The 12,608-nt window shown below is 38.3% G+C and overlaps 1 protein-coding gene across 3 annotated transcripts in view; it reads right to left on the minus strand.

Annotated features, from left to right (window-relative positions):
• Positions 1 to 488: 488 nt before the first annotated feature.
• Positions 489 to 12,608, minus strand: part of LOC114298466 (alpha/beta-Hydrolases superfamily protein) — a 44,459-nt gene continuing 32,339 nt past the window's right edge. For 2 of the 3 annotated variants that reach the window (XM_028243033.2, XM_028243034.2), the window contains exons 14-15: positions 5,470 to 5,601; positions 489 to 882 (exon numbers count right to left, since the gene is read on the minus strand). In XM_028243033.2, coding sequence (XP_028098834.2) covers positions 658 to 882; positions 5,470 to 5,601 — 357 coding nt within the window. In that variant the 3' untranslated portion in view covers positions 489 to 657. The remainder of the gene's footprint in view (positions 883 to 5,469; positions 5,602 to 12,608) is intronic. The other variant, XM_028243035.2, reaches the window with a different exon arrangement.

A 12,608-nucleotide genomic window follows, 5' to 3' on the forward strand; every position in this document is an offset into this window, starting at 1 on the left:
AAAAAGAGATTTGCTTGGCTTTTTGCTTAATTTTGAAATGCAAAGAGTCGGAAATCTGTAGACAGCTAGTTAGTTGACTCAACATATGGAGCTGTATAAAGTAAATATGGATTCATAGGAATATATATTTCTATATAGTGCAAGTACAATGGTTTCGGTACCTACATCCAAGTTTAGATGTAGGACATCTAGATGAGTATGTGTATTGAGTGTATTATGCTTTATATATGCTCTTATTGATGTATTATGTATGTAAGTACGTACATTCATATAGGCATAGTAATCATGTTTTTGGTTTCTTTAAAACATGTACATGCAGGTACAAACATATGTATAAGCATACATATGGGAATTTGAGGCAAACTTGGTTCACACTTGAACTAAATTTCAATTCCAAGACATGGATTCTGCACCCACTTGACATGAGAGAGAGAGAGAGAGAGAGTTCATTAACCTGTGAATTTAGAAAACACATGACAGCTGAACAATGCCCTAAAATCAAAATCAGATCATAACCCATGCTTGCATACTGTGTAACAGAGATAAATGATACAAGGACATGATGGAAGACTTGAAAAATAGCACAAAAGTAATGAAACAGTTACAGCTACATACAGTACTGTTGCAAGAAGCTATCTACCTACAGTACAGAATTAGTCATGAAGAGCGATGCCTCCTATGGTTAACTTGCCTCAAAATGCAAAGACGAAGACGTTGGCTAAGGGCTTCTAGTTTTTCAAATTTATCACGTTTTGGCTTCTTTGAATCTGTAAGAGCTATCTTTTTCTTCTTCTTTGTCTTCTTCATACTTTCCTCTTGTGACAGGTCTGACGGTTTAAGTGGAACTTTTCGAAGAGGTGTGGCAAGCACTTTTACAGTTGTCTAGAAATGATAAAAGAAGTTGCTTATTAAGGAGTATAAGATCAGAAATGAAGTAAACAGATCAATAATACAGATTACTTAACTACAAAATATATATATATATAATTCAAGTGCAAGCCATCAGGCAAGCTAGTATTAATTTAGTTTTGCTAACAGTGTGCCTGAAACATGCTAGCTACCTGTAATACTTATGAGCAAAAGTTAGGGTAATGTCCAGCCAAGATCCAGCAATTGGTAGAACCGTTTATGGTCAGGAGGGTGTAGTATACAGAAATCAAAACTGTAAAGGGATGGTGCAGAAAATATGATGGTTTTTGCTTTGTTGGGTTTTGGGGATGGGGGGGAGGGGCATCCAATTTTCGGGGTGAAGAATGCATTTTGGTTTCAATAATTCCAGATGCTTTTAATAAGCTGGAGTGAGGGAACACAATTCATGATTAAGGGTTCAATTTTTTATTTTTTATTTTTTTAATTATTAATTTTTTTTTTAACCAGCCTGGAAGACCAACTCAAGTGGGAAGGTAGAAGATTCTGCCTAACATCCAAGGCATGTTGTAAGTGATTAAAGCTCCGTTTGTTTCGCCGTAAAATATTTTTCATGTAAAATGATTTTGTCCAAAAATACATTTTATTTTTGTTTTCCACAGCAAAAATCTTAATAAGGAACCAATTATAGAGTAAATTCTAAAAATAAAAAGGATAAAAGATAAATGATATTCATATATAATTTTTATGTAGAATTAAACACAAATGATGTGGCAATGTCATTCTTACAATTATGGACTATAGTAATGAGAATTTTAACAACTTTCAATAAGCAAATATGAATGTCACACATCATTATATATAATAATTTTTTTTTTTTTTTTTTTTTGATAAGTAATCATTATATATAAATTTTGTGTATACAAATTCTGTTTTTATATCATTACTAAAGAATAAAATAAGACAATGATTAAATGTAACAAAAATAAAAATTCCAAAACCTAATTCCGATCAATTGCTCAATCATAATATGTATATGTATAGTGTTAAAATCCACCTACTCTCCACCTACTTCACCCACTTAAACCTGCTCCACTAAACCTAACCCACTACACCACTACCACCTCACCTACTCCACTAAACCTAACCCACTACACCACTACCACCTCCACTTAACCTACTCCTTACCTACTACACACTCACCCTCTTCTATATATAGGAATCATGAATCATTGTAATATATATCAATATAAATCAATCAATAATACAATTCTCTATTTCTCTTTATACATTAAATTTCTACATGGTATCAGAGCAAGGTTAAGCACTTAGTATTTTTCGCTTCACCGGCGGGCGGCAACCTCGCCTTAGCCGCCCGCCGGACCTCAACCTATTCCGCTTATTTTCTACACATACCTTCCCATCACTGCCTAAATCCTCTCTCTTGAGGCCAATGTGAATTCCTCTTCTTCATAATCTGCACTAACTGTGGCATCTTTTCCTGGGGCAAACTCTGCAACCCAACACTCAATCTATGCTTCTCCTCCATGCTCATTTGCCTCTTGTTAGGATCCTTCGCCTTCGGCTTTGGTTTGGGCTTCGCCACAGCCTTGAGCTTTACTGCAGCTTTCAGCTTCACGGCAGCCTTCGGTTTCACAGCAGCTTTTGGCTTTGCAGCTGGCTTGGCCTTTGCCGCTGGCTTGGGCTTCACAGCGGCTTTAGCTTTTGGCACAGCAGCTTTTGTCTTAGCCGGAGCCTTCTTTTCCTTTTTCGCTTTTACAGCCTTCGGCTTTGCTTCCCTCTGGTGGCTCCCCAGGTTCCACCTGAGCTGCATGATTCATTTATAGCTGCAATTGATAAGGGAAGTATTAGAACAATGCCCAATAGAAGTATGCCAGCTGCTCCTTACCCTACTCCTGGAGCACTATTAATAGGTGATGCTTTCAACATGCGTCATCCTTTAACTGGTGGAGGAATGACTGGAGCCCTGTATAAGGTGTTTTGTGCATCTCCTGATCAAGCAAGGAAGGAAATGCGTGAAGCATGTTTTGATTATTTGAGCCTTGGAGGTGTGTGTTCAACAGGACCAGTGGCTTTACTCTCTGGTCTAAATCCTAGCCCATTGAGCTTGATACTCCATTTCTTTGCTATAGCCATATATGGTGTTGGCCGTCTCTTGCTACCATTTCCTTCCCCTAAGCGCCTGTGGATAGCAGCTAGATTATTTTTGGGTGCATCGGCTATCATTTTTCCCCTCTTTCTCTCGCATGGGCTTGTCCCCTCTCTCTCCTCCGTTTGATTTCAAAATCCATTATTTTTATTTATTTTCTCCAAACCACTTTCCTTATTTCCCCCATCTTTCATTTTGATTTCAAATATATTTTTATTATTTCTTTCTTTATTTTTCTTTCACATTATTTTTTAATCTTTTTCAAATTCCATTCATACCATATAGCTTTGCACACCAAACCATCTTTTATTCATCTCAGGGATCAACCCCGATCACAATTTTAACAAAAAAAAAAAAAAAAAAAAAAACAACCACAACAACACAAACCACAACACCACAAGATTTGTTTTCTTTTCTGCAGACGGCCACCCAGCGACCTCACTTTTTCGCCTATTCCGCCGGTCTTTTCTTCTTGCCTCCGTCCTGGGCGGCCCTTGACGGTGTTGCCTCCGTGTTTCCCACTCCACTGGGCACGATCACTCCACCCTGCTCCTCCACTACAGCATATGGCGGACCTCCAAATCGGAACATAACGGTGGCCTTCCGCTTCAGCTCCTTATTTTCCGCCTTTAGCACACTTATCTCTGCTCGCGCATCCTTATACATGCGTTGGAGCAGAGCCAGTTGGGCTTTTAACTGCTGCACCTCATTTGTCCTACTCTGCAGCCGGTGCGACAAGTTTGTGACCGCAGTCATAGTTTCAACACAGGACTTCAATGTATACTGATTAGCTTCAATATCCGTTTGCACTGCCATTTTTTGCTCCACCGACCGCATCGGAAAGTTCAACGGAGCAAAACCAGAGGTGTTTGGTTGAGGTTCACAGGCCACCGCACCAGTTATCTCTCTTGTTGACTCGTTGAGGTCGGGAAAGAGAGTGAGCAGACCACGGGAAGAAGAGGCTATGTTCTGGGTAGCTGAACGGGAAGAAGAAGCCATGTTTTTGGGTTGCTGAGTGTTTCAGAGAAGGGTTGGTTACAGAATGTTACAGAGAACGAAGAGGTTTCAACTGGTTTGTTATGCTTCCAAGCCTCAGACTTCGCTTTGGTTTATAAAGACAGAGACGACGAGGCCGACACGCGCTCTGTCAATCACGTGCATCGCCGCGTGTCAGGCGCCCCTTTTGATGGCTCGACGCTTTCTGTCGGGCACGTCTTTTGATGAAGTGGGCGCGCCTTTTGATGGCACGCCTTTTGATGGCACGCCTTTTTATGGATTGGGCACGCCTTTTGATGGCACGCCTTTTGAAAGATTGGGCACACCTTTTGAGGATGCGACTTTTTAAGGGTCCGACAAGACTCTGTAAACTGTCCCGACATTGATTCCGGTTAGCTCCTTCATGGGTCCGACAAGACTCTGTAAACTGTCCCGACATTGATTCCGGTTAGTTTCTACAAGGGTCCAGCAAGACTCCGTAAACTGTCACCACAACTGTCACAACATTGTCTGCTACAACGGTCCGACATGACCCCATAAACTGTCTTCTACATCGGTCTGACACCGCCATCCAGTGTCCTCTACACCGTTATGACACCACCATACAGTGTCCTCTACATGGTTATGACACCCCCATACAGTGTCCTCTACAACGTTATGACACCACCATCCAGTGTCTTCACCAATGGTCTGACACGACCATACAGTGTCTCTTATCCTCTTTTATTTTTATGTATTTTCTTGTTTTGTTACTCTCTCCAAACTCAAGTTGGTTAGTTCCTATCCCCCTTGAGTTTGCGGGGGGCTGTTAAAATCCACCTACTCTCCACCTACTTCACCCACTTAAACCTACTCCACTAAACCTAACCCACTACACCACTACCACCTCACCTACTCCACTAAACCTAACCCACTACACCACTACCACCTCCACTTAACCTACTCCTTACCTACTACACACTCACCCTCTTCTATATATAGGAATCATGAATCATTGTAATATATATCAATATAAATCAATCAATAATACAATTCTCTATTTCTCTTTATACATTAAATTTCTACATATAGGTATATATATATGGAGAGAGAGAGAGAGAGAGAGAGAGAGCGCGCGCAAAAACGTTCAATGTGTATGAAAGTAATGAAACTTGATATGTAAGTAGTATCAACTGTGAAGAGTAAAAAAAATAACTTGTGGAATTATTAAACGTAAATCATTTCACACTACATGATGTAAAATATTTTACTTATTTTCTGGCCAACCAAACAACGAAAATTAGGTAAAATATTTTACAGCAAAACAAACAAAGCCTAAAAGAAAAATAAGGAGTAAAACATTACAAGCAACTCTGTGCAAAGGTATTTGTGTGTGTGTGTGTGTGTGCGCGCGCGCGCGCGCATGTGTGTGTGAGAGAGAGAGAGAGAGAGAGGACCTCGTGGTTGTTAGCGGCAAAGCAATCTGATGATTGTTCATCATCGCTCCCCAAAGATGAGCATCTTCCCCAACTCTCTCTGTTTGAGCTTGTATACGAGCAACATTCGTCATTCTGGCCAATTTGCTTATCCTGAGACAAGAAATGAAGAACTCCCATAAAAACATCTTATTGAACAACAAAATTTACTCAAAAATTCAAGTTTTGGCATGGGCTATGTTTCCAGCCCAAGACCCATCTGTAGCAGTAAACATCAGAGGTAGATGAGTATCGAAACAGGCAGAAACAATTTTAATATTGCATTAAACTAAAACAAAAGTGTAGGACTTTAGACGAAGGAGTCAGTTTGGTTTTCATTTTCAATGTTCCATTTTTCATTTTTGCTTTTTATGTTTTCACAAATAAAAACAATGAATAGTTCAGAAACACAGAATTTTCATAGATTTTTTTTTTTTTGGATAAATACAGAATTTTCAAAGATTTAGAAGGGGTTAATTACATTTTATCCCCCTCAGTTCGGCTCAAAAACATATAAGCCCCTTGTGGTTAATATATATATATATATATAACCTCTCTATAGTTGGGATTAAAATGCAAAAGGGAAATTCTATTTGTACACCAGCACATCACTCAGCAGTACACACCATTTGGTAATTTTTTTTAGGGGAAAATTCACTTTATTCCCTTGAGGTTTCGCCTTGGAGAACTTTACCTCCCTATAGTTCAAATATAAGCAGAGACCTCCTCCCTTATGGTTTTGAACAAAGTGCTATTGTTAGTTTTTCCGTTAAATATAACGGAAGGTGTGTCACACTCTCAAATTGAGAGTGGACAATGCAAAAGTCCCAAGTCAAAGTCAAAAATTGAATCAAATGTCAATAATACCCTCATATTCATCTTATTCTCCAAATTAAATCTTAATCCTACCCTAACCCTAACCCTAATTGTCATCCTTTATCAACAATTTAATTTAATTTAAAATGTTATTAAATGAGAAATTGAGTTAAAAATTAAATAGTAGAATAAGGTAATTTTATTTTAATAAATTAGAGTAACTAGGTTAATTTATGGTTTAATTTAATATAACCAAATCAAACCAAGCCTTAAGTCCCATCAGATGAGGTCGGCTACATGAATCCTTCTTCTCCACGCGGCCCTATCAAAAGCCATTTCGTTAGTCAAATTAAGTAGATCCATATCTCTATTTACAACGCTAACCAACGTTAATATAGGCCTATCCCATCCCCTAACATTTCCATCTACCGTTACAACATCGCATCTCTTCACTACTGTCTCTGTTGGTCTCCTTTGAATATGACCAAACCATCTCAATCAATTCTCTCTCAGCTTATCTTCTATCGATACTACTCATATCCATTCCCGAATACACTAATTCCTAATTCTGTCTTGTCTAGACTTGCCACACATCCACCTTAGTATTCTCATCTCAACCACACTTATCTTATCGACATGTTGTTTCTTGGTTGCCCAACACTCCGTCCCATACAACATCACTGATCTAATAGCCATTCTATAGAACTTACCTTTAAGTCTAGTGGGTATTCGTCTATCGCACAGTATCCCAGACGCACTTCTCTACTTACACCATCACACTTTAATCATATGGGCTACATCCGCATCAATCTCCCCCGCTGTTGTGACAATACATCCTAAATAACAAAAATGTTCACTCTTAGGCAGTTTTTGGTTCTCAATCTTCACTTCTCCTCTGTTTTCATTGTTACTGTTACTAAATTTACACTCTGTGTATTCTGCCTTAGTTCTGCTTATCCGAAATCTTTTAGATTCAAGAGCTTTCTCCAAATCTTCAACTTTGTATTAACTCCTTCTCTTGTCTCATCTACTAGTACTATATCGTCTGCAAAAAGCATACACCATTGCACATCATTCTGGATATTTCTCGTCAACTCATCCATAACTAAAGCAAAAAGAAAAGAACTTAAGGTAGATCATTGGTGTAACCCTACAGTGATAGGACTTATGGTTTAATTTAATATATATATATATATATATGTAAATGTTTAATTTAAAATTTTATTAAATAATAAATTGGGGTAATTTTATGGTAATAAATTAAGGTATTTAGGTTAATTTATGATTCAAGTTGTTAAATATATATTTATATGTTTAATTTAAAATGTTATTAAATAAGGTAATTTTATAATTAGGGTGTTTAGTTTAATTTATGATTTAATTTATTAAGGCCTCGTTTGGGAACAGGCTAATTTAGTAACTTTTTGGCTATTTGGCTAAAAAAGTAGATAAAAAAAACTTATATGTTTGGGATGACTTTTTGGCTAATTACGAAAAGATGTGCAAAAAGTAGAGAGAAAAGAGAATCTTTGACTTTTTTGTATGAGTTGTTGACTTTTTGGCTAAAAAGGTAACTTTTTGGCTTTTTGGCTAAAAAGGTAAGTCTCCAAACGGGGCCTAAATATATATATATTCATATGTTCAATAAAAAATGGTACTAAATAAGGTAGTTTTATGGTGAAAAATTAGGTATTTAGTTTAATTTATGATTTAATTAGTTATATATATGCTTATTTTAAAATTTTATTAAATAAGAAATTAGATTAAAAATTAAAAATTAAAAATTAGATTAAGATAATTTTATGGTAATAAATTAAGATGTTTAGGTTACTGTTTAATGTAAAATGCTATTAAATAAGAAATTGGATTACAAATTAAAAATTAAAAATTAGATTAAGGTAATTTTATGGTACTAAATTAGGGTGTTTAGTTTCGTTATTTAGGATTGATTATCACAACAGCTAGGGAGATTGTATCGGATGTAGTCCATAGAATTAAGGCGGGGTCACTTAAGTGGTGGAATGCGTCTGAGGTACTGTGCGATAAACAAGTACATATTAGATTAAAATGAAAGTTCTATAGAATGACTATTAGACCAATCACGGTTTCGGTTACTGTGCGATAAACGAGTACATATTAGATTAAAAGGAAAGTTCTATAGAACGACTATTAGACCAACCACGGTTTCGGTTACTGTGCGATAAACGAGTACCTACTAGATTAAAAGAAAAGAACTATGCGTATCAGTAAGTTTTTTTCAAATTGTGTGAAAAATTAAAAAATCACAATTTCGGTTACCGTAACTATTACACTACGACCTTTACATCCCGCGAGTGCAACTGCGCCACTACAATCGCTTTTGGAAACCTTGCCACCGCCACTAAGGAGGATAGCGTTCAGGTAACCATTGACAATTTTGATGCTCAATTTCTCGAAAGAGGAGAAAGAAGAGAACGAGGATGGAGGGAGGTTGGGGAGGGGGCTGTGACAAGAGGTTTGCAATGGGAAGGGGAGGCGGTTGGGGATGGGGTGGCGGCCAGTAGCGGTGGTTGTTGAAAATAAGAATTAAAATGTTGGATATAGGAATTAGAATATTTCTATTTTTGGTAGATTGTATAAAATCCGTAATTGTATGAATCACGGATTTAGAGCCTTGTTTATATTGTTTCCTAAATTGTATCATGAATATATTATATATACATGGCCTCTACCTCATTCATAGGTAAGCCAATACCATTCTTTTCATTTTTCTTGGTATCAGAGCCAAACCCTAGCCACCCTCTCTCTCTCTCTCTCTCGATAGTTTACAGCCACACCCACCACTCCAACAGCCCTTTCCTCCCTTACCCATCCACTGACAACCCTTTCTCTTCCCTCTACATTAGCTAACAATCCTTTCTCTCCCCTTCCAGCACCTCTATAGCTCTCTCCACCTATTGTCAAGGGTTCTTTGAGTGCCAACTAGACCCCTGCTGTATTGGGTCTAGTTCGATAGCCCTTTTAGGGTAGTGTGAACCTCTTTTTACCCTTGTAGGGTTCTTATTTTAATGTAATAAGCACTTTTTTGTGTTTACTTTGCTCATTGGGCTACCGGGTTTGTTCGGTAGCATTTATTTCGATAAACCGTTAAGTTTTTTTCGGCTTCTTGCAATGTTTCGGACTGTTTTGCTGTGATTCTGTGTTTTTCAGCCCCTATTATTCCACCATGACTGAACCATATCTTCTTGTCTCTTTTGATGTACCCACAAAACCTGTCCTAGTTAATTCTAATTTTTCTCTCTCACCATACTCCTATTCATCATATTACGAGTGTGGTGTTGAATAGGAAATATTTTGCCTCATGGAACAACTCCCTTAAACTCTATTTAGAGGGAAAGGGGAAGGCCCATTGGCTTTACCTTCTACCACCTAGACAGTTGCGACAGACCCTACCTATGCCCAGTGGGATATTAATAATTGTACTATCTTCGGATGGATGTTCAACTCCGTGGAGATGGTAAACCACATGTTCCTTTATTGCGGCATAGTTTTGATTCTATGGCGTGTCTTGTCACAGATATATACTTATGCTCATAATGATGCTCGCATTTTTAAGCTCTATCAGGATATTGCTCGTGCCTTCCAATCTACTTTGGGACTTTCTATGGCAGGGTTCTTCAGATCTTTTCAAGCTCGTTGGGAAGAGTTGGCTCAATATGAGCCCTTAACTGAGTTACTAGCATATGCTGCCTCTTCTGTCCACATGCCTTGCTCGCCAGCACACTTAATAATTTTTTATGGGTTTAAACTCTGAGTTTGAATCTCTTGGAACCCATATTTTAAACACATCACCCATGCTATCCCTCTACGAGGCCTTTGCCACCATTGATAGTGATGAGCGTTGTAAGCATTTGGTTTAGCCGAGCCCTCCTACCGTGTCTACAATTTCATCTAATCAGATGGCTCTTGCTGCAAAGTCTGGTTCTCGAGGTTCTACTAGTTCAGTTACTTGTCATCATTGTGGTGCTTCTAATCATGTTAAGGCTCGTTGCTTCAAAATTAATCCTAAATTGAGGCAACATTCTTCTCATCCTTGTCATACTAGCACCCCTCGCACTGCTACTTTAGTAGAGGCTACTCCTACTCTTGGGTCTCCTAATATCCCTAATTTACAAGAGTTACAGACTCATATTTGTCAGCTTCAGGCTCAGCTTAGATCTCTCACTGCTAGTTCTCATAGCCCATCGTATTCCACTACTACCACCCTTGCTACAGGTACTTCTGCTGCTTTCTATGTTCGGTCTACTTGTCCCTTATAGGTTTCGGATTCTGGGGCTAATGATCATATGACGGGTGAGTTTTCCTTTCTTTCTTCTCTAGTCCCTACTACTATTGCCCAATCTGTGTGTCTTGCTGATGGTTCTTCATCTTATGTTCGTCATAAGGATGTAGTGTCTTTATCCCCTACCATCACATTATCGTCTGTTTTACATGTTCTAAATTTTGCACATGATCACTTATCCATTAGTCTTTTGCCAAACAATTTAATTATGTTGTCATCTTCTTACCCTTTTCTTGCCTTTTACAAGACCCGAGTTCGAAGAGGATTTTTGGCAAGGGCTATAAGCGTGATGGACTTTACTATTTTAGGGATCCATCAGAAGAGCATTCCTCTTCTTCTTTAGCTATTTTTCAAGCCTCTGTTTTGCCTGCTTCCATGCCTTATATTTTTAATATTCAGACTTTAGGATTACGGCATGCTCATATGGGTCATGTTAATTTTCAATATTTATGTCAACTTTTTCCTTCATTTAATAAAACTTGCAAAGATTTCAAATTTCATTGTATGGTTTGTGAGTTGTCTAAGCATACTTGTACTAGTTATATCCCTCATTGAACTCGTGCTCCCAATGCTTTTACTGCTTTTTCTTATCATAGATATTATGTCACTTTTATTGATGATCACACTAGGTGCATTTGGGTTTATCTACTGTGTCGTAAGTCTGACGTATTTCTCATTTTTGTTCAATTTTTACAAATATTTGAAACTCAGTTTCATACAATTATTAGGAATATTTGTTCTGATAATGGTAGGGAATATATTTCTAATGAATTTCGTTCATATCTTAATCAAACTGGTATTCTTCAACAACTTACTTGTCTTCGGACCTCTGAACAAAATGGTGTTGCTAACTACAAAAACCGTCATATTATGTCTATTGTTTGGTGTCTTCTTCAGGGTATGGGTGTTTCCAAGTCTTATTGGCATATGGTTGTCCTTACTGTTGTTTACCTCATTAATAGGACCCCTAGTCATGTGTTGCATGGTCTCACTCCATTTCATATCCTTGTGCTCACTACCATTATGTTTCTTCTCTTACCTTGTGTCTTTGGATGTACCTCTTTTGTTCAAAATCAGAGTCTCACTCGCACTAAGTTAGCTGACACATCTATTCATTGTGTCTTCTTAGGGTACTCTTCCATATCCAAAAGGTATAGGTGTTATGATCTAGTATCTCATCACTTTTACTACACTTTAGATGTTACATTTTGTGAGGATCTTCCTTTCTTTGGTACTAACCCTCCTTTGTAGGCTTCTCCTCCCGTTACTTCCAGTGTTCGCCTAGTGGACATTTTAGACGAGATTGAGGATGAGGTTGTTCCCCTCTCTCCTTCTCAACCTTCACCTCCTTCCCCCTTTATTGCAGGTATACTTTCATCGCCCACGCACTCAACTGCACACTACCGCCTCTCCGATCTCTGGGTCAAGTAACTCTTTTCCTTTAGCTCAATCTCCTCCACCTCCTCGTTGTTACCCACCTCGGGATCGACATCCTCCAGATCGTTGGGGTTATTTGAGTAGTACTAATCATCCCATTTCCCAATCTCTTTCACATGACTGAGTTTCCAATTCTTATTGTTCTTTTCTTAGCAAACTTGAGTCGGAGTCCATTCCTCGTTTTATGTTCAAGGCCCTTCAGAATCCCAAATGGGTAAAGGCTATACAGACTGAGATGGTAGCCTTAGAACAGAATCACACTTGGGATCTTATACCTTTACCTCCTGGGGCAAGCACTCTTGGTTACAAAGAGGCGTTCACTATAAAGTACCTTACTGATGGCTCAATTGATCATTACAAAGCCCGTCTGGTGGTCAAAGGTTTCACACAGATCCCTAGCAAGGATTTTGGCGCCACTTTTGCCCCTATCGCCAAGCTTACTTCTGTGCATCTCCTTATCTCTCCTGTAGTATCACATTCTTGGCCCCTTCATCAGCTTGATGTCAAGAATGCGTTTTTTCATGAGGATCTCTTTGAGATGATTTAC

Source organism: Camellia sinensis, chromosome 9 (assembly GCF_055761805.1).
Source record: "Camellia sinensis isolate YWXY chromosome 9, ASM5576180v1, whole genome shotgun sequence".
Taxonomy (NCBI): Eukaryota; Viridiplantae; Streptophyta; class Magnoliopsida; order Ericales; family Theaceae; genus Camellia; species Camellia sinensis.